The sequence below is a fragment of the Mus musculus genome, chromosome 11 (assembly GCF_000001635.26).
Source record: "Mus musculus strain C57BL/6J chromosome 11, GRCm38.p6 C57BL/6J".
NCBI lineage: Eukaryota > Metazoa > Chordata > Mammalia > Rodentia > Muridae > Mus > Mus musculus.
Genome location: NC_000077.6, coordinates 77961140 through 77982615, shown reverse-complemented (window position 1 = coordinate 77982615; position 21476 = coordinate 77961140). Strand labels below are relative to the sequence as shown.

Genomic DNA, 21476 nt, shown 5'->3' with positions numbered 1-21476 from the left:
CGATTGGAGGGCGGAACCTGAGGCCTCGCTTAGGCGCCTGGGAAAGCGCGTAGGGGTCACGGCGCAGCCGCAGGAACTGGAAGACGCATCACCCATTGGTGTTTGTGTGCGGACCACGGGCTCTGGTCCCGCGCAGGCGTGTTGGGTCGCCACCCTCCCGTCCCCTCACACAGCCGCCTCACGCGCAGGCGCGTTGTACCTGGAGGCCTGCACAAAAAAAAAAAAAAAAAAAAAAAGCTTCTCCTTTCGCCATTTTGGTAATGAGATTTGGGGCTACCATGCCCTTGGAGTCCTCAGTCACGACCAAGGAGGAGCGTGGGATGCTGTATGGAGCTGGTAGCTTTCGGCTGCAGCAGTACCCATATGGATGGTGTAGTGGACTGTTTGTCTCCAGTGTCAGGTGTGTCTGGACTAGGCCGCCATATTGGTAAAGAGGGAAAAAAAAAGCATTGCGACAAAAAAAAAAAAAAAAAAAGACGCTTTTGGTGGCAGATCGGATGACTGCTCTTTCCACTTCATTTCCACTCTCAGCACCTAATTTTAGCACGAGCATTGCTGCCTTGGGTCCCGATGGAACCCAAGATATTTCAAGCTGTTCTTACCCTCTCTTAACCACTGTCCCTGTGAACTACTCCGAAAGAGGAAGTCAAAAGCCCAAACAGTCCGTAATCCTGACAACGCCCAGCTACCTGCCTACAGCTGACTTCAATCCCCATCTTGCAACGCGCAGAGTTCAAAGGGTGAACGGGACCGCTTTGCACTCTGGTAGTTAGACTCGCGATGGATCTGATGGATTGTGGGAGTTGTAGTTCAGCCTTCAGGCGCTGCACTGGACCATAGGATGTACACGAAGAAAAGCCTGCCGGGAAAGGATACTTTTGAGAGCTGCCGTATTGCACACTGGGGTTTGTAGTTTGAGCCCCTCACCTCGCATTCTGAGCAGAGAGACATACCTCTCTTTGGGTGTGCGCTGTTATGCCCTTGTTATCACTTTCCAATATGGACAGATACTCTGCCTAATTGCGAATGAATGAACCCCACTAGGCATTAATTAACACTGGTGACATGCAGCTATGTCCTGCCGTTTCTTTCTTTCGTTTGTTCGTTCTGTTAAGACAGTCTTACTCCGCAGCCCTAGAACTTGTTATGTAGACTAGATAGGTCATGAACTCACAGAAATCCGACTGCTTCTGCCTCCGGTCCCATTTCTGGGATCGACGTGTGCTACTACGCCTGGAATCTCCTAAACTCATTTTTATGTTACTACACACATTATTCTCAGACCCGTAAACCTGGGAGGGACTTAGAGACTATTTGATTTAAATTCTTCATTTCCAGGTACAGAGTGGAGAGTGGTTTGCTTAGACGCATATTGAGTTTATAGCAAACCTAAAAAGGAAACATTTCTTGATTCACAGGTCAGACTTTGTCCCCTACACCGTGTTTACTGTCTCTGAGAAACTATTGCTCCTTCTTTTAGGACAGTCAGGACTGTAAGTCAAAGGGGATATAAATATCTGTGTGAAGTTTTAGTGCTTTGTGAAGTTTTAGTGCTCTCTCTCTCTTTGTCTCTCTGCCTCTCTCTCTCTCTCTCTCTCTCTCTCTCTCTCTCTCTCTCTCGGCCCTGTATTAGTGCCTAGAAAGAATAACGTTATGGGGAAGTGAAGAATGCATGCAAACTGGCTGCTCTTCCGTTGCTATGGCCAACAATAGACTAGCAGCTATAGGAAAGAACTGCGGTGTGACTCTCAGAGGAGAGAGCTGAGCTAGGCTCCTTGAAGGGAAGAAGCCAGGCTTTATGCCTCCTTCCTGCTACATAACCTCAGAAGCTGGAACCTCATATGCCCTCTTTTACTGGCTTCCTTCCTACTACCATAGCACAGCTGTGCTGCTATGTCAGCCTGGAGGTATTACTGGACAGAGAAGTAAGCCACTGGCACACGCCCCATGAGTGAGGCTTTGTGCTTTGGTCAACACATCCATTGCAGCTGAAAACAGGAGCGGGCAGTGGGATAGTGAGGAAAATGAGATTGGCTCTGTTGACAGAGGAACAAATCACTCCACACACTTTTCTCTTGGAGCCTGAGGAGGAGGTCAGCCTAGTTGGGACAGGACTTGGTGCCACCTTGGAGAGCTCCAGCTCAGGGTGTGAAAGGGGACTTCAAGAAAGAGAGCTGCTGGGATGGAAATGCTTCTGGAATCGACCTCTTGTGGTCCATCTAGGCATTGCACTATGAACGAATTGGAACGCCTTGACTTGGGATAGAGGCTAGGAGGAATTTCTGGTCCACATCTTTCCGCTGAAGACTGTAGAAGCAGAAGATGCTAGTGGATGCTAGTCTTCCTTTCAGGGATTTTTGTCTTACAGCTTCCGAGTGCCGTAATTTTCTGTTGTCTGACTCCTGGGAAGATACATTCATCTCAGAAGGCTTTAGGGGACATAGGGAAGGGGCAAATTTAAGTGCATCCTGGCCAGTCATGACTTTAAATTTTTTTCCTTTATTTGTATTTTATGGCTTTTTTGAGATATGGTTTCTCTATGTAGCCCTGGCTGTCCTCAAACTCAGAAACCTGTCTACCTCTGCCTCCCGAGTGCTGGAATTAAGGGTATGTGCCACCACCATGCAGTTTATTTTATTTTTTTTCAATTTTTTTAATTATTATTTTTTAATTATAACATAATTAAATCATTTCCCTTCCTTTTTCTCCTTTCAACTCCCCCCATATATCCTTTCCTGCTCCTTTTCAAGTTCATGACATCTTTTAAAATTGTTACATACATATGTGAATATTTATATGTATATACACATTTCTAAATACACAAGTACAACCTGCTGAGTCTTTTTTTTTTCGAGACAGGGTTTCTCTGTGTAGCCCTGGCTGTCCTGGAACTCACTTTGTAGACCAGGCTGGCCTTGAACTCAGAAATCTGCCTGCCTCTGCCTCTTGAGTGCTGGAATCAAAGGTGTGCGCCACCACGCCTGGCTCTGCTGAGTCTTTATAATGTTACTTGTATGTATGTTTCAGCAGTCACTTTAAAGAGCCCATGGGCAGGGCTCTTGCCTGTCTCAGGGGCCTCTGAGCTGCCCATCCTTCCTGCTTACAATCTCCATGTTTTCTGAGGTCAAGGCAAGCTAGGCCTTATGTACAAGGGTTCAGTCTATGATTCTGATTCCAATCTCTCAAGCTTCGCTTAACAGGAAAAAGTGGACGGAACAGTGCTTCCAACCTTGGGTTTTGTCAGCGATCTAGTGGTTCTAAGAGGGATTTGGGGCTGGGCCAGCATGTGGCCCTAGCCCTGGCAAAGAGGAGGAAATGAGGCATTGGGGTTACTGAGCTCACACATCCCTACAGCGTTAGCCGCTGGGACCTCTCATTTCACCTGCCATCTGTAACACTAACGTCTTTGGAGGCAGTGTTACCCATTTAACTACAGATGACATCTTTTCTGTCATAAAATCCGGGCATGGTTGATTGGTGCGTCCAGAGGGTCTCAGCATGCCGGTCCACGTCACATTCATCTTCCACCTCCCTTCCCTCCGAGAAACCACCATTCACACTGCTTGATTTTTTTTCCAAAACACCATTTTAATAAGGAAACAACAGAAATAAAAGATTGTTCTCTGGCTGGAGCCCAGACCCCATATAATACATCATATGTACAAAGTGGCCTCGGTCCGGACTGAGATTGCTCCTGGGGGTTCTTGACTTCTGCCACATTCCTGGGTCCTTGGACATCTGCTCCTCTCCAGAATGTAGCTGCCCTCTCCTGGCATGCCATAACACAGTGGCAGGAAGGGGGAACATGGTAAGTGGCTCAGAGGAGGGACTGGTGGGGAAGGAGACATTTGTAACAGCCAGATAAACTTCAAGGAAGGGCTCTCCCTCCTCAGAGTAGAGGGATGCCGGAGAGCCGTAGGGTGTCCTGCTTTGGTGTGGAGCGTGAGTATCCATCCAGTGGGGCCCAGCCTGAGCTTGGAATAGAGTCCCTGAACCTTTTAGGATTCTTAAATCATCACCTCCCAGGACAGGGCAGAAGGCTTAACTGTCCAATTCTGAGCCTTTAGAGAGGGACTAGAAACCTCCCTGAGGGGCTGGTGTTGGCACGCCAGGACTACCAAGAGGTCACAGTTGAGAACAATTTTGGCCTCTGGTAGCTGGCCCTGTGAGGGGCACCCTGCTGTCAAGTCAGCTCTCCTGGAGTCCTCACATGCCAGGCAGGATGGTGGCCATGTGTAACAAGTGCCCCTCCTCAGTCAGCCTGCAACTTCCAGGCTGGAGGTCCAGGGCAAAAGAGAAGCAGGAGAATGATGGCTGCTGGTAATGTGTCCCAGCTACGTTCTACCCGAGGCAGATGCCCCTGAATCCAAAGAAGGGCCCGAAGTGGGCACAGCGGTGCCAAGAAAATAGGTCACTGTGGGCATTGCAGGCGGGGAAGGGGTTGGTGGTGTCTCTTCCCAGGCAGTATGTACAGGAGGTGAGGGACAGCAGAGAGCCGGGAGCCCTGCCGCTGGCCTGCGATGCAGGACTGCGTGTGCATCCCCAGGCTGCTCCCACCTAGATGGAAACTTCATATTCTCTCGTCTCCTGCAAAGGAAAGAGACTGCGGGGAGTTGGAAACTTGGAGAAGAGCTGTCAAGCCCAAATTATCCACCTTCCCAAGGCACAGAGGAAAATAAGAGGGCTCAGCAGGACCCTCAGGCAGGCATACCCACCCAAGGGATCAAGGAACCAGTCCTGAAGAGGTATCTAGGCTCACGTGGATACTTACTCCAGTCTCATAAGTTGGATTGTCAAATGCTGACTCTACCGTGATGCGGTTATAGGGGCGAGGATGAGTTCGGGGAAGTTGCAGGGGACTTTTCCCCTGGAATCTGTCAGGGGACAAAAGAGCCTGTGAGTCAGGAGTACAGGCCAGGAGTGAGTTGGGTACGCAGAATAGGAAGAAAAGCCAGACTCACCTGGAAAAATAGAGGTACACTCCTCCCACCAGCAACACCATGGCCACCAATGGTAGGAAGATGGCAGCAGCCAGGTGAGCAGCGTCCAGGGCACTGGAGGCGGCAGGTGCCTTGGCAACTGAAAGCAAAGGGTGGGTGGGGTTAGAGTTAATATCCCCATTTCTTGGAACCTATGTCCCCTCCCTTCTTAAAGACATTTGGAGACCAGCTCCCATTAGCTGCCTATGGTAGACAAGAAGCTTAATGCCCCGACAGGCCCAAACTGCTCCTTCTCTGCCTTTCATTTGTGGGAACCCATGACCTGGGAGCTGCTAGAACCAGGTGTGGGGGGGGGGGGACCATACATCTCGCTCTCAAGCATGGGGACTCACCATCCAGGCTACGGCCGTTGTAGAACCCATCCAGAGAGGCTGGAACAAGAGGGGAGGGCCAAGGGCAGTGGGTGAGCCTGATGGACCAAACTATCCAATGCAAGGAGCACAGAAGTGGACTGATCATGGGAAGGATTTGACCAGGGAGAACCTACTCCTGCAGTGTCTTGGTGATGTTAAATCAGAGACTAGCAAAGACAGGGAATGGGAAGGGGCATGGGCCAATGCTTCTAATTCTCAACACAGAATTGATTTACTAGAATAGTTCTAGGGTCCGGACTGTGGTGGTGGCAGCAGCAGCGGAGGGGGCACATGTTTAAGGGAGTGGTAGGTAGCACTTACCAGCCCTACAGATGGGTGGTGGGTCACTCCAATGCGAGGGGTGTCCAGGCACGCATTTGATGCTGGCCTGGCCCTTCAGCACATAACCAGGGGCACAGGAGAAGTGGATGGTGGCCCCTGCTGGGTGAAGCCGCTTCTCAGGGCTGCGGGCACCATTCTCCGGGGCGCTGAGGCCATGGCACGGCTTGAATTGTTCCACTGCAAGGCAGGCAGGCAGCAATCGAGGTGTCAGGTTTTGATCTTACTAGAGGTTCCCCTCCTGCCCACTGTACACTCACAGAGACACTTGGGGGCCCTGTCACTCCACTTGGGACTGCCTGCTTGCCGATCATGGCAGGTGAGAATGGCACTCCCCGTCAGCACAAAACCCTGGTCACAGACATATTGCACAGTTGCTCCCACGGGAAACTTGGGGCTGGATATGAGGCGTCGGCTGTGCTCCACATCCCCTGGGTCATGGCAAGATGTCACTGCGGATGGAGAGGGAAAGCAGGGCAGGCTCAGTGTCTGGGGCGACAGCGCAGTTCGTAGGAGTGCTTTCAAAGAATCCACGGAACCCCGGGTTTAATGGACGGCACTGCATAAACCCAGCCTGGTGGTGCGCGCTGATATCCTGGCACTCCAGAAGGTGGGTGTGATCCCACTAAGAAAGTGGAGGCAGGAGGATCAGAAATTCTAGGGAATCCTCAGTTTTGTAGGCGCTTCAGGCTAGAAACACTATCAGAGATGGAGTGAGAGCAAGGGGTGGGGTGGGGGAGGGGAAGAGAGCGAGGGGGTGGGGAGAAAGGTCCTTTCACCCAGGCTGTATGAGTGTTACAGACCAGCTAATACCAGACTGTAGGGCTCTACTCTGATGTTTTGTTTTGCAGTGCTGGGATGTCATGCACGCCAGGTGGTGCTCTACCACAGTGCTACATCCTCAGGCTTTTTGCTTTCTTCACTTTTGTTTGTTTGTTTGTTGTGGGATTAAAGGCATGCCCGGCCTTTCTTTACTTTAAAAAAAAATGTGTGTGTGTGTGTGTGTGTGTGTGTGTGTGTGTGTGTCTGTGTTTCTGTGTAGTTTATATGTACTGCATACATTTAGATACTCATTAAGGCTAGAAAAGGGTGTTGAAATTGGCTACAGGAGGCTGTGAGCAGCTTGATGTAGGTACTGGGAACCACCTAGGTCTTCTGCAAGAGCAGTAAGCGCTCTTAGCCATTCAGCCATCTCCTCTCCACCCTCTTCTTTGGAGATAAATGCCTCACACTATACCTCAGGCAATCTTCAAAGGCCTGATCCTCTTGCCTCAGCTTCTGAATGCTGAGGTGACAGGCGTGTGACACACCATGCCTGACTGTGTCTACCCTCTGGCTGATGTGTCCTTTTTTGATCATTAAGGTCAAGAAAGCCATTAATTCTTGGTCACCAGCCAGCTAGGAGATACTTGTAATGCTTATCTGGAAGTCTTGTGACAATGGAGCATCCCATTTGACAGATAAGGAAACTGAGGGACAAGTTAGAAGATCAAGGATGCTAGCAAAAGCAGGACCAGTGCTAGACTTTTCTCTCAGGACCCAGGAGGCGGGCTGGGAGGGGCCACGGGGACAGGCACACTCACCTCTCTGGCATGAAGGCAGGTCCTCACTCCAGCTTAGGTCCCACTGGCACATGAGAATACTGGATCCCACCACCTGGTAACCAGGGTAGCACTGATAGGTGACCACCGTGCCGTGCACCAGCTCAGGCTGTGATGGGTTCTTCCAGCCGTTGGGGATCTCGGGTAGCTCTGGACATGTGTCGTTGCGGGGAACCTCTGGAGACACAGAAGCAGGGACATGGAGCCCCTCCTCAGCCAGCATCAAAGTGACTGCTAGTGCCAACCCTGAGGTTCTTTTGGTAGGTTATCTTGGACCTAGACTGGCCTAGAGAGGCTTAGCGACTCATCCTCTCTTCTCAAGCCCCACACCCCAGACCCCAAGTCTCCACACACACCCCCACACACCCATCACCAAGGTTCCAGGGTTGTCATCTCGGCTTTGGCTCTACTCTCAGAAGCACTTGGCCAGTTCCTCAGGCCTGAGAGATGGGCAAAGCAGGATGAGGGAAAGACCAGCAGAAAGGAAAGCAGCGACACTTTTTTTTTTAAGGAAGTCCTCTCTGCCTCCCTAGAGCTTCTTGCTCTAACCAAAGTCTCCTGGTGATACATGGCACCTTCCCAGGTTCCCCGTGTCTGACAGGGCATCCAGACTCCCTATTGTCTTGCACCGTTTGACTAGTCATGATTTGGGGGTCTACAATCCGAATCAGAAAGCACAAGCTCACCAAAGAAGTGGATGACAAATCCTTGCTGGTAACCCAGCGCCGAGGTCCCAGGGTCTGACTGGAACTGGATGGTGACATCGGCCATGGAGGTAAAGAGCTTGAAGTGGCCACGGGGCCCTGAGTATTGGCCCAGGACCCGGGCTGTGAGGTCATCCCCATCGTAGAAGGTCAGTACATCCCCAGAGCCTATGCGCAGCCTGTAGAGGAGGAAGATCAGAGCGGGAGGGGCTGGGGGAGGGGTCGAGGTGGGCGGGACTAGAGGTGTCCCCAGTCTCAGGAGCCGGCTTGCCTGACCCGAGTCACTCACACTCGGATGTCCAGCATGATGCGCTTGTCCTCCTCCACATGCACACCCCAGATGCAGTCCTGCCCTCGGCCATAAGGCTCCGGCCAGTTTGGAGAGAGCACCACGCCTGCAGAGTCTGTGATCTCCCCGCTGCACACGGCTGCAAGGAAGGGGAGCCCGGGAAGGCGCATCCTCTCCAATATGGTGTCCTAGGGCTTTCACCTGCCCACAGAAGTACCCCACCCACTGCTGGGGGACCCCACCTCCTCCCTCTAGGAGAAATATCAATCACACTGAGCTGTGGCCCTGGCTGGCCACTAGGGACCTACCCTGCTTGTTGCCCTAGCAGACCCACCCACTGGTGCCTGCTGACCTCGGCAGGCTGGCTCTGTCTCATTCCACTGGGGGTCGTGGAGGTCGACGCATTCGATGATGATGGAGCCCTGCTCCAGGGTGTAGCCAGGGTCACAGCTGAACTCCACAGTTGTACCCACAGGGTAGGACGGTGCACTGCTGCTGAAGTTGCCGTATTTGACAAAGGGCTCATAGCAATGTCCTTGCTGGAAGGCTGTGAACCACAGGACCCAGGCCAGCTCAGCCTCTCCTGAGTAGGCCAGAGGACAGGTGTTCTGCATCTCTCCTGGGGGCTTTTCTTTCTCAGGGCAGAATGTGTATCTTGGGCTTGGAACAGGACGCAGGGGAACCGGACATCCAACTCTATTTTGGTCAGGAAGCCGTGTTGAATCACCATTGTACTCTTGTTGGCTAGTTTGGAGCTTAGTATACAAAAGGTGCTCAATACTTTTTGATGCGTTAACAAACCACGGGTATATGTGTGGGTCTAGAGTACCTTGTACAGCAGTTTTCCCTCCAAGTGTTGAGTCCTATATGTAACTCTCTTAAAACCTGGAGAAGTCATTCTCTTGGCCCAGAAACCTGTGGTCCCAACAAATGCCTCCCGAAAGGATGGGGATGGGGATCTCCGATGGGGGTGGGGGTGGGTCAGGGAAGGAGCAATGGAATGCAGTCGGAAAGGGGAAGAGTATGGGAGAAAGAGCCTAGCACCCTGGTTAGGCTCCAGCAGGCTCACCCTCATAGCGCAGGGCCATGCCTGCAGCTGCCCCACTGCTGTCAGTACTGAACTCCACGAAGAAGTGTCTGCCAGAGCTGAGCAGGCCCTCAATGGGCAGGTATTCCACCTCATAGGAGTCGTACACCGGCGGGGCCTCCACGTTATTTCCATTGCGGATGATGAGCCTGGACCAGAAGAGAGGCAGCTCTGTGGTTGCTATCCTCCCAACAGGTTGCCCCGTCCAGGCAGGACAGCTCCTCACCTGTCGTCGTCTTCTGCCAGGGAGACCTTTTCAAAGTGCAGGTGCAGCCGCTGGCTCTCTGGAGCCTCTAGCAACCAGTGGCAGGTGAGGTTGTTGCTGTAGTTCCCCGGGAAGCCAGGAGAGACAATGCGGCCAGTGGTGGCATTCCGAATCACTCCACCACAAGCAGCTGTGGGAGGCAGTGGACTTAGCCTTGGTCTCCATCCTTGTTCTAAGCAGCCTCCAAAATCTCTTCCCCATCGCAGCCCCGTACCCTCTACATGGACATAGGGACTTTGCATGGGCACCATCTTTGCTGGGGTGGCTCTGAATGCTAAGCTTGCAGTCTTGACTCTGCAGCAACAAACAGCTCAGACTTCAGAATCCCACACGTGGATGGACCATCCACACCTCGGAGGCATCACATGCTGCTCTCTTGACCATGTTGCTGCCCGGCTGTGTGGCTGTTGGCAAGCCTCTCTCTCCTCTACTGACCGGCTCTGATTTCACCAAGCTGACTTTGTTATGTTAACGCTCATATCTAGACTCTGACTTTCCTGGACATAGCTGATACTTTTATGTCATTCCATCCTCTCTCTCTCTCTCTCTCCTTCCTTGTCTCTTTCTTTTCCTCCCTTCCTCCCTCCTTTTTTCTCCTTCCCTTCACTCCCCCTTTTTTTTTAACCCCAGGGAGGCCAGGCTGGCCTCGAACTGAGTGGGTGATGTCCTGAACTCCAACCCTCCTGTCTCTGTCTCTCAAGTACTAAGATTAGAGGCATGTGCCCTTACACGTGTCTTCTTCATCTTTTTTTTTCTTTTCTTTTTCCTTCCTTCCTTTTCTTTTTTTTTTTTTTTTTTTTGTTTTGTTTTGTTTCTTGTTTTTGAGACAGGTCCTTGCTATGTAGTCCTGACCTGGAACTTGCTGTATAGACCAGGCTAGCCTCAAAGTCAAAGGTCCACCTGCTTCTGCCACCCGAGTGCTGGATTTAAATGTATGTGCCACCACACCAGGCCTTTTGTTTCTGAAATGGTCTTCCTGTGTAGCCCAGGCTAGCTTGGAACTTGCAGTCCTCTTGCTAGCTCCTGGAGTGCTGAGACGGCAAACGTGTCGCCACGCCTTGCTACTTCTGTAAAACTAGCTTTCTGGCTTGCCTAGCATGATAACAGACCTCAGATTTGAACCTCCAGAACACAAAACAGAAAGTCAGTTATCTCTTTGGGTCTGTCCCTTAACTAGGATCTCCTTGGGACAGAGGCTGTGTCTTTCAGGGCAGGCGTAGAGTTGGTTCTCATTGTTTGATGACCAAAATGAATGCATGAATGTGGAGAGAAAGCAGGACCAATCAGGGATGATTCACGCCTTGGCAGACCGCTGGCCACAGGGCCCTCAGACACCTTCTGCAGTAGCTCTCTATAACACTACTAAGCCACCATTCCTTGACTGACTGCTAAGGAATGCTCAACACTGACCCCTCTGGCCTGGTCCCGCTTTTTCTTCCCCAAGAAAGGCTGAGCTGCTTGTCTGGGCCCAACAGTGAGGGTTTCTGGAATTCATAGAAGGTGAATGGGGCCGGGAAAGGACCTGAAGCAGGAAGCTGGGTTCCAGGCAGCTCTTGTTATTCTCAGATGCACACAGTTCTTCTCTCAGAGGCCAGACTACCATGGCCCACACAGAACACCGTTGCCCCAAAGGCTCCAGATGACAACAGAGTAGAATCTGGATCTCAGGGTCTAGGATAAGCTTTGTCTCTCACTCGCTATGGAAGAGCAAGCTAACTTTCTACTTGATCTCAGCATAGAGCTGGCCTCCAAACAGAACCCCATGCCATCTTTGACTTGGAATCACCCAGTGGTTCTCTATTGCTCTTGAGATGAAGCTCAAGCCCATTACGACCTGAGTTCTCTCTATTGATTTTCCATCTTCCCTTCCTGAAGCCTTCAGGCATACTCACTGTGTATCATGCTGTTTCTGCATGCTCCCACACAGACTCCACCAAACTGCCCTGAGCTAACGTTTCTGGACTTGCTCCCGGTCATGTCTGTGGGAAGCCACCCAGGTCTCCTCAGTGTGGAACTGAGCTCTCTGGCTGGCCCATATGCCTGCCACACTGAGGCCACCCCACGCCAGTGTTGGCTACACTAAGCCACTTTCCAGCCTCCCCGCTAGATGGTGCTCCTTTGAGGCAAGAGGGCATGTCTATCTAAGGTCTCTGACCAGCACTAGGAAAAATATAAAAGGAAATAAGGCTCAAAAGCCAAAGTCTCTTCTATTCCAAGAGGACGAGAAGCCAAAGCTGTCTGTCATGCGGCAAACCCAACACTTCCTCCACAAGCCTCTGGGTTTGTAGCCATCTTGGATCTTTTCATCTCCAGGGACCAGAACTCAGGTTCCTGTTCTCTCATCCGTTCCCTCCTCTCCATTCCCAAAGTCACTGCCCCAGATCAAATCCTCTATCCAGGATGGCCTCTCAGCCTTCAGACAACCACTGCTGGCTCCCCCCAAGGAGCAGTTCTGACCTCTTGCCCTTTCTCCTCAAAAGCCTCAACATTGTGTACCTCGTGTCTTGACCTGACACTGCAGGTCCTTCCCACTGTTTGCTCACCTGGCTGTCCCCGATGCCTCCAACACCCTCCCCTTCTTGTCCCTCTATCGTTGCTTAGCTTGTTCCTTGCATGGAAAGATCGAACCTTCAGTGCTACCTCCTTACCAACTGGGAAGGGATGGCTGCTTTTTCCCCAGGTCACTTCAACCTTCACCCTTTGGCAAGGTCCGGCTATGGAGCTCATGCTGGCCTAGAACTCAGACCTTCGTGCCTCAGTCTCTCAGGGGCTGGGATTGCGTTGTGACCATCACACCAGCCACTTTATGACTGTTCCTTGGTACCTTTTACCCCCTGTTTCAGAATTAGTAACCTATGCTCTAGTTTATTCTTTTAAAAGTTACATGTAGGGCTGGGGAGATCACCCAGTGGTTAAGAGCACTGACTGCTCTTCCAGAGGACCTGAGTTCAATTCCCAGCAACCACATGGTGACTCACAGCCATCTGTAATGGGATCTGGTGCCCTCTTCTGGTGTATCTAAAAGCAGCAGCAGTATACTCATATGCATACAATAAATAATTCTTTTTTTTTTAAAGTTACATGTATATGAATGTGTACTTTTACATGTCAGTGCAATGGCCTCTCAGCCTTCAGACAACCACTGCTGGCTCCCCCAAGGAGGCCAGAAGGGGGCATTGGACCCTCGAACTGGAGTTCAGCAATTGAGCGCTGCTGGAGTGTGTGTTGGGAATAGATTTCAGGTCCTCTTCAAGAACAGCATGTACTCTTAGCCACGGAACCATCTCTCCAGCATCTCTACGCTTCTTCTTCCCCCCTTTCCTGAAACTGTGGGGTTCTCAGGGCATAAGCCAAGTGTGACTCCTGCCTCTTCTTACCTTCTCTTACCTTCTATGAACTCTGTGGTCACGTGGCCCAGAAACCCTCACTGCTGGGCCCAGACAAGCAGCTCAGCCTTTCTCGGGGAAGAAAAGGTGGGACCAGGCCAGAGGGGTCAGTGTTGAGCATTCTTTAGCAGTCAGTCAAGGAATGGTGGTGTAGTAGTACATAGAGAGCTACTGCAGAAGGTGTCTGAGGGCCCTGTGGCCAGCGGTCTGCCAAGGCGAGAATCATCCCTGATGGGCTCTGCTTTCTTGCCACATTCATGCATTCATGTTACCCATGCAACGTTGAAAACCAACTCTGAACTCGACCTGTGATGCTCACATATAATGCCCAGGTAATAAATGTAGGTTGGCTCAATACCAAGATGCGCGACCATCTTCTGTCTTTCTTACAGGAAATAATTGAACTTCCAGACAGCAATGGAGATCAGAGAATGACCCCCTCACACACACACACACTTTGCTCCTCTGTTTGACATTGAGCCTTCCTTGTGGGGACCCACTCACCAATGCAAACAGGCTCTTGGGAATCCCAAAAGGGCTGGGTGGCATTGAGACAGGTGAGGAACCTGGCACCCTTGAGCTGGTAGCCAGTGGCACAATGGAAGTGGGCGCTGCCTCCTGGGTGGAGACTGGTGACAGTCACATCTCCATACGCTGGACGTCGGGGAAAGTGGCAGCTCAGGAGATAGGCTGTGAAGAGAGAATGGGTGACAATGAGGAAGGAGGGGGAGGGGGAGAGGAGGGGGAGGGGGAGAGGAGGGGGTGCCTGCACAGCCTGCTCCAGGTGCCTTTGGGCTCAGAAGATGCATTGGAAGTCCCACGGAGGCATCTCATTTGTTCCCTTGTAGAAGTGGGGGTTGGTTATCGGAACAAGAGACCTGGAAGCTCGAAGACAGAGGTTCCTACCCAAGCCCAGTAACACTTAAGCTTTCTCTAGGTGTTTTCTTACCTGCCTCCCCCGTCCAACTCCTGAGTGCTGCTACTGACTCTAGCTCTGGCTGTCCTGGAACTCAGACCTGCAGATCAGGCTGCTCAGGACTCAGATCCACCTGCCTCTTCCTCCCATGTGCTGGGATTAAGAGCGCACTACACAAGCTGTCCCCTTACTTCTTAAGTGAGGCTGGAAATGCTTGTGAACCTGAAATCTCTGGGATTGAGACCAGAGGGTCCCGAGTTCAAGGTCAGCCTGAGCCATGTAGTTTGACCAGGTCTCAAAAACAACCAAATAGCTAAACTGAAACCATACAGGAGCTGCTAGACCTCTGGCACCCAAATGATGACAAATCTAGAAGTTTGGGTGTACACATAACAGCTCAGTGGTAGCTTGTTCCCTCATGTTTGAGCCTTGGCACTAAAAGAAAAACATTATGGAGGACTTGTAGACGTCACTTTTCCTGTAAGAAGCAGACGTGAGTTTCAGAAGAAGAGACTGAAATCAGGCAGCAAAGATGTCCTCAGTCCTCCCCATGAAACCTGACAAACCTTGACGGATGGCAACAGTAAAGGCCTCTTTGTTTTTATTTTTTCCTATCTTTGAAATGATAATGTAATGGCATCATTTCTCTCTTTTCCTCCACCCGAGCCCTCCCACATACCCTTTCCTTACTCATTTTCAAATGTATGGCCTCTTTTTTCATTAACCTTAACATGTAATAATATATGTATAGGTATATACATATATGTTCTTAAGCGTGACCTGCCCAGTCTGTATAATGTGACGGGTATGTGTGTTTGCAGGGCTGACCATTTGCTATTGGATAACCGACTGCTGTGTGTCTTCCATGGGGAAGACTGTTTCTCCGGATCTCAGCATCCCTTAGTAGGTCCCTCTTAGTGGTCTTTGCCGGGTACTTTGGCATATCTACAGTTGTTTTGTTCAGCTCACGTTTAGGCAGTCACGCTGGTGAGGCTTTATTAGGGTAGCTTCTAAGAAGTACTAAGTACTAAGAAACATGATCAGCAGGTCAGCAAGCGACTTTTTTTTTAAAGGATTATTTATTTTATGTATATGAGTAGAACACACGAGAAGAGGGTATTGGGTCCCATTACAGATGGTTGTGAGCCACCATGTGGTTGCTGGGAATTGAACTCGGGACCTCTGCAAGAGCAGTCACTGCTCTTAACCACTGAGCCATCTCTCCAGCCCTGCAAACGACTTTGGGACAGTGGGACGGATGTGAGAAAGTCACACTCACTTTCTTGGAAATTGGAGGTGGGATTGGCCACTCTGGTTGCTTTGGGAGTTGTCGTACCATTTATGACCACACAGGGGCAGCAAATCCCATAAAATTGTCTGGTAAACCCCAACCCTTAGGCTAAAGCCCAGGAATAGCTTATAAAGAGGGAGTCTGGCTTGGGTCTAAGAGGTAGAATGCCTGGAGCAGACAAGGAGAAAAGTAAAAAGGAAGGCTTGACTGTGCCTCTGTGCCTTTATTTTTTTTTTTTTTCTTGTCTTACAACTCTTTTTTTTTTTTCCATTTTTTATTAGGAATTTAGCTCATTTACATTTCCAATGCTATACCAAAAGTCCTCCATATCCACCCACCCCCACTCCCCTGCGCACCCACTCCCCCTTTTTGGCCCTGGTGTTCCCCTGCTCTGTGCCTTTATATGAACAGACAAAGGGGCTGCCTTTGGGCAGATGAGCTACCAAAGCTTGAGTTGACTGTGACTCAGTTTTGAGGCCTTCCCCACCTGTCATATACTTAGTTGCTATGTGAAAACAAGAAGAGAGTTTTGAGGGCTTGACCAATAAAAGGCTAGTTGTGACTGGCCAGTGGAGAGGGCAGTGCTTAGGAGATGGATTCTGGGGTCAGACTCCCTGGGTTTAAATGCAGACTCTGCCCGTTACTTCCTACACTGCCACCTTGGGCAGGTTACTTCTTTGCTCCATGCCTCGATGGTTTCTTTGTTTAACCGGTGATTTAGAGCACTGCCTGCAGCGCTGGGGAGGTTAAGCGGGAGGCCATATGTGCAGTGCCTGCACAACGCACACACCTACCTCTGCCCCGTTTCCCCCAAAGCTGGTTGTTAATGTTTGCCGTTGCGAGTAGGAACAGCTTCTTACATTTGCTGTGCTGTCTAGTTTCTAAAGAGCCCCTTCTCGCCTAGTACCCATCATACACGCGGAAGAAAGAAGGTAGGGTAGGGGCTATTGACCCATTTTAAAGATAAAGAAAGCTGAGGTTGGGAGAGACTGAGGGTCAGAGGGCTTCTGACCCTTGTCATACTGTAGAAGTGTGGTAGGGTAGGGATTGGAGTACCTGCCTGCCTCTCGAGGTCCTTTGCTTCCTACCTGGCCCCAGTTAATATGGGATCCTGGCCGGTGGAGTCAGAGACACCTGAGAGTGACAGTCCAGGCTGGCCTTGGAGCTGGTCCAGCAAGTCACTGATTCTCCCTCGGGGAGGATAGGGAGGACTGCACCCAGCCTGGGGATGAGGAGGAGCTGACTCCCTGGGAGCCATAGGCCAGGTGTCAGACCCAGCACCTGCGCTCTCATCTTCCCCGTGAGTCCCAGCACAACCTGGGGAGGGAGTGGGCTGGAATCATGTGAAAGCAGGGGGCTGGTAGCATCGAGAGGCACCCCCAGACTCCATCGTGGGTAAGTGCCACTTCCCAAGATGAGCTTCCTATTGCCATGACAACCAACCGTTCCCAGGGAGTCTGCACCACCACAATCTGTTGAGTTATTTTCTTGCTGGCGGCTGTTTCGGAGCCAACTCCAGTGCCAGGAATGCTTGGATGCAGGAGGGAGGGGCCTCCCCGGCACTCTGACTCTCCACCCGGACTAGGGGACTGGGACCCGGCCAGAGGAATCTATCCAGCCACAGGCCTGTGTGGAAGCTCACGACTGTGCCCTCTCCTTCATCAGCTTGGACAGCGCCTGCCTGCACAGGTGCAGGCGTGTGTTCCCAGGCCCTCCCTCACTCTCCTGGCACCCTCTTTCTCCAGCCCACGAGAAATGCCCGTGAGCACACGCTCCTCCTGTTCCCATCTCTGGGATCAGGGCTAATTACAGTCTATAATTAGGGGAATTACACTCATTAAGGAAAGAGCTGATCATTGACAAAAACTGGGCAGAGGAGGGAGGGCCGCTGGGACAAAGAGCAGGAGTGGGCCAGCTCCCCTAGGCTCTCCTAGGACTCTGCTCCCCCTGCTAGGCCTCCGGCCCTGTTGTGTTCTCCCACTTTTGTCTGGAAGCACAAAGAGGGAACTGGAGTTTTGTGCAAAGGAATTTGCAGCAAGAGAAAAGGTTACTGTGGCATGAAATTATGCCTGCTGCTGAGGAGGATTGATGAGCCATTAGGGAGGCTGGAGGGGCCGCCCAGATGGTCATCCCTGCCAGGGTGGGGACCTACCACTGCTGAGGGCCTGGACAACCTCTGCCCAGCATTAAGGTCCCTGCTGACAGAGGCTGCTCCCCCCAGTTTGGATGGCAAAGCCTTGACAAGATGAAGAGACAGGGTCAGAGCATTCCTAGCTCCAGGATGCCTGCCCCCCCCCCCCCATCAATTCTTCCCCCCTACAGAGCTGCAGAAGTGGTCTATGCCAGCGCAAGACAATGTCTTGATTGTTCTTACCAATTATCCCCCTGTTAGCACGTGCGCGAGGGGGGGTGGGGGGGTCTGAATTAAAGTTAACCTGTGCAAAGGACGGAACAGACTTCCAGCCCAGGGAAGGGGTGGGCAAGAAGGAACCCTATGAGGAAGCTCCAGCTTCGCCTCGCTCCGCATGCATCCTGCAAGCCGAGTAATGCTGGTTTCCGTAGTGGAGGGCATGCTAAGCACCTTTTTGCTTTACTCAAACGGTAACTAACTTTGAAGCATAGATGGTTTAGCCTTCCCAGTAGGAAAGGGAGGGTCAGGCAGCGACTACAGAGGAGCAGAGAAGGAAGAGTGGCGTTTCTAGCCAGCATGGTAGCTGGGGCCTGTAATCCTTACACCCAGGAGGCCGAGGCCCTAGTGCTGTGGTGAGTTTGAGGTCGGCCTGAGCTATGGTGTAAGATAAGGGCTGTGAGATGATTCATCGGTGAAGGTGTCGACTGCCAAGGCTGAGGACCCGAGATCAACCCCTGAACCTACATGGTAAAAAAAGAAAACACTTCATGCCAAGTTGTCCTGGGCCATCGTGTGTGTGTGTGTGTGTGTGTGTGTGTGTGTGTGTGTGTGTGTGTGTTTGTGTGTGTGTGTGTCTGTATGTCTATGTATTTGTGTGGAGGGTATGCCTTTGAAGTATTTGCTAAAGACTACAAATAATATGTGAAGATTGTAAAGATGCCGGCTTATTCTGAACTGTGGTGTGTGGACAGCCTGTCTTATTTTTGTACTTTTCTATAGTTTTAAATGCTTTCAAAATGAATAAAAATTGTGGTGAAGTTGGACACTTGACTGTATTTATAGCAATATTACAGTAGATTAATTGCCAATCAAATTTTTTTCCTTGTTTTTTTTTTTGGTCTTTTTGGTCTTTTTGTTATTTTGTCTTTTTTTTTTTTTTTTCCAGAGCTGAGGACCGAACCCAGGTTCTTGCGCTTGCTAGGCAAGCGCTCTACCACTGAGCTAAATCCCAACCCCCAATCAAATATGCTTGCTTTTGCTTTTTTTTTTTTTTTTTTTTTTTGAGACAGAGTCTCACTGCATAGACCTAGCTGGCTTGGAACTCACTGTGTAGACCATGTTGACCTCAAAGACATACAGATCTGCCTCCCTCAGCCTCTGTGTGCCACTGTGCCCAGCATAAATGAATAAATAAATAAATAAACATTTTACAGAAAATATTTCTAAAATTTTACCAGTAATGAATGGATCAGTCTTAATTCTCAATATAACATGAAATTATCTTATTTATTAAAAGTAAAAAGGAGCCAGGCAGTGGTAGCTCAGGCCTTTAATCCCAGCACTTGGGAGGCAGAGGCACGTGGATTTCTGAGTTCGAGGCCAGCCTAGTCTGCAGAGTGAGTTCCAGGACAGTCAGGGCTACAGAGAAACCCTGTCTCGAAAAAGAAAAAAAAAATCAAAAAAAAAAAAAAAAAGGTAAAAAGGAGGGCCAGAAAGATGGCCAGATGTAAAGGCACCTGCCACCAAGCCTGATGACCACAGGGTAGAAGGAGCTCTCCGATTCCCACAAGTTGCCCTCACACAAAACAAATAAGTGCACTAAATCCACAAAATTTTAAAAATTAAAACTTAATTTTTTTTAGTACTAGTATACTAAAAATAAATAAAAGGAAAAAAATCAGAGAAGCCAAATGACCTGTTCAATGTCAAGACCTGTTCAGGTAGCAAGAAGCCCACTCACCTCCTCAGAGTATGGCCCATTTGATCACGCCCTGCCCCTTTCCCGCGGCATCCCCACTTGCCATGCGGGGCATGGGCTGGATCCCAGGTGGGCAAGCAAAGCCAGTCTGCTTCGCTAAAGACCTCCAGATGGTCATTGTCAAGTCCCTTCAGCTCCTCACTGACCCAGACTGTGAGGACATCAAAGCCACCCAGGAGAGTAGCCAGTCATGGCTGGCTCCTCTCTCAGTTGCTCGGGCCTTACCTTGGTAGCGGAAATGGAAAGTGCCAGGCCCAGCGGGTAGCGGGAGGCTCTGGAACCTCAGGGCTGCTTGGTGGGTGGGGCTGCGGATGACCTGGCCCCTCAGCAGGAACGACTGGTTAGCCAAGGGCAGTGGATCGGGGCCCCCCAGGCCCTCCACGGTGATGGTCTCCCCTTCCTGAAGGCTGATGTTCTCCACCTGCATGTGGATGGGAGAGAACAGAGCGGTGCTATCAGGACTTCTTGTACCTGAGCCCTGCTGGCCCGTGACTCCAGCAGTGTCACACACTGTATAGCATACTACAGTCCCCAAACTAGGCACTTCACACAGGAAGAGCCCATCTTGCCTCCTCGTAAGTATGAGATGGGGCCCAACGGTTGGTTAGAAGAATATTAAGCATGTTACCCAAGTTCACACGGAGATTATGAGCAGAACTCCCTGTTGGCTTTCTATGGTTTCCTTCTCTGGGGTCTGTTTTCTCGTTTGTAGATTTGATGGTACATGAGGGCCTAAATACCAGACCCACGTACCCAGCTTCCCCTGGACATTCCCGATATATGATGCACATCCCCCTCACGCCCAGCCTGCCTCACTATGAACCACGTCTTCCCCCAGCCAGCAGATCCCCAAGCTGCTGACAATAATCTCACTCACTACCTGGGCACCCACGCCTTGCCTCTCCCCTCATGCCCTGCACCCACTCGGTCATCTGGACTGCAGATCCGTTCGGTCGCCTTCCTCGTGGCTGCCACTTCCTTTCTCATCACGATTATTGCTCACCTAGATCACCCAAGCGACCTCCTCGACAGCCTCCCCGCCTGGAGGCTTTAACCCACTCCTCCCTTCCCATCAATATTTTCTGAACTGAAGCCATCAATAGTCTCAGTCCCCGCCGCACATCACAGGGATTCTTGTTTAAATCACCCAGTATTTCTCCAGTGAGTCTGTAGCCTGTGGTTCTATTCCAGACTCTCTGACTGGCTCTACAGGTCCTGGCAAACAAGGTCCCTGCCGGCCCATCAGCTTGGCCTTGTCTTGTGTCATCATAAGTGCTCTGGTCACTTCTTTTGGTTGTCAGAGGCCCCTTTGCTACCATCCTGTTCCTGAGACCCTTAGACCCTGAGCATACTTCCCTTCAAAGGTCAGACAACGATTCTGACCACAGAGACGATGCTGTTGGCTGATAGAGCTCCAGATTGAGAGCCTAGAAACAGGGGCTCATCTCCACCCTGCATTCCTAGGCAAGGACAGTATTTAGGTTTCATTATATTTATTATTTTTTTAATAGAATCTCATTATGTGGCCCAGGCTAGTCTCAAATTTGTGATTCTCCTGCCTCAGTCTCTTGAGTGCTGGAATTACAGTATGTGCCACCATGCCCGGCAGAGCTTTGCTGCTCAAAATGTAGCCTCTACACCAGCAGCATCTACATCATAGAGGGGCTACTGGGGAAACCAGAACCAGGGTTGGAACATAGCTCAGTTGGTAGGGTGCTTGCTTAGCACACAAGCAGCTACATAAACAGTGGTGTACGCTCATAATCCCAGCACATAGGAGGTAAATACAGGGGTTCACAAGTTGCTAAGTAACCAAGGTCATCATACTTGGTTTAAGTTTAACACCCTCCTCCCTCACCCTGGCTCCCACACCACACACACACACACACACACACACAGAGAGAGAGAGAGAGAGAGAGAGAGAGAGAGAGAGAGAGAGAGAGAGAGAGAGAAGAAAAGAAAGGGGGTGACCCTTAGACCCCAACTGAGACCCACAAACTCCTTCTCTGAAGTTTAGAGATACTTGAGCAATGGAGACAAATCTCCGAGCTCTAAGGTCTGTGGCTCCTTGCTCTGAGTCTGTGTCTTCAAGAGTTAAGCATCTGCACGGGGTTAAGCGGTGCCCAGTGAGTCACC

General features: G+C 50.8%; 1 protein-coding gene across 7 annotated transcripts in view; it reads right to left on the bottom strand.

The window, feature by feature from the left end:
* Nucleotides 1-3563: 3563 nt before the first annotated feature.
* The window catches only part of Sez6 (seizure related gene 6), a 48466-nt gene continuing 30553 nt past the window's right edge, over nucleotides 3564-21476 (bottom strand). For 3 of the 7 annotated variants that reach the window (XM_030245723.1, XM_006532639.4, XM_006532640.3), the window contains 14 exons: nucleotides 19566-19761; nucleotides 13529-13714; nucleotides 9600-9768; nucleotides 9356-9522; nucleotides 8639-8833; nucleotides 8287-8425; nucleotides 7980-8176; nucleotides 7276-7470; nucleotides 5953-6144; nucleotides 5675-5872; nucleotides 5333-5371; nucleotides 4962-5079; nucleotides 4772-4874; nucleotides 3568-4603 (listed from right to left, as the gene is read on the bottom strand). In XM_030245723.1, coding sequence (XP_030101583.1) covers nucleotides 4571-4603; nucleotides 4772-4874; nucleotides 4962-5079; nucleotides 5333-5371; nucleotides 5675-5872; nucleotides 5953-6144; nucleotides 7276-7470; nucleotides 7980-8176; nucleotides 8287-8425; nucleotides 8639-8833; nucleotides 9356-9522; nucleotides 9600-9768; nucleotides 13529-13714; nucleotides 19566-19761 — 2127 coding nt within the window. In that variant the 3' untranslated portion in view covers nucleotides 3568-4570. Of the gene's footprint in view, nucleotides 4604-4771; nucleotides 4875-4961; nucleotides 5080-5332; nucleotides 5372-5674; nucleotides 5873-5952; nucleotides 6145-7275; nucleotides 7471-7979; nucleotides 8177-8286; nucleotides 8426-8638; nucleotides 8834-9355; nucleotides 9523-9599; nucleotides 9769-13528; nucleotides 13715-19565; nucleotides 19762-21476 lie in introns of all 7 variants that reach the window. The other 4 variants (NM_021286.4, XM_006532636.2, NM_001291225.1 and 1 more) reach the window with 4 other exon arrangements.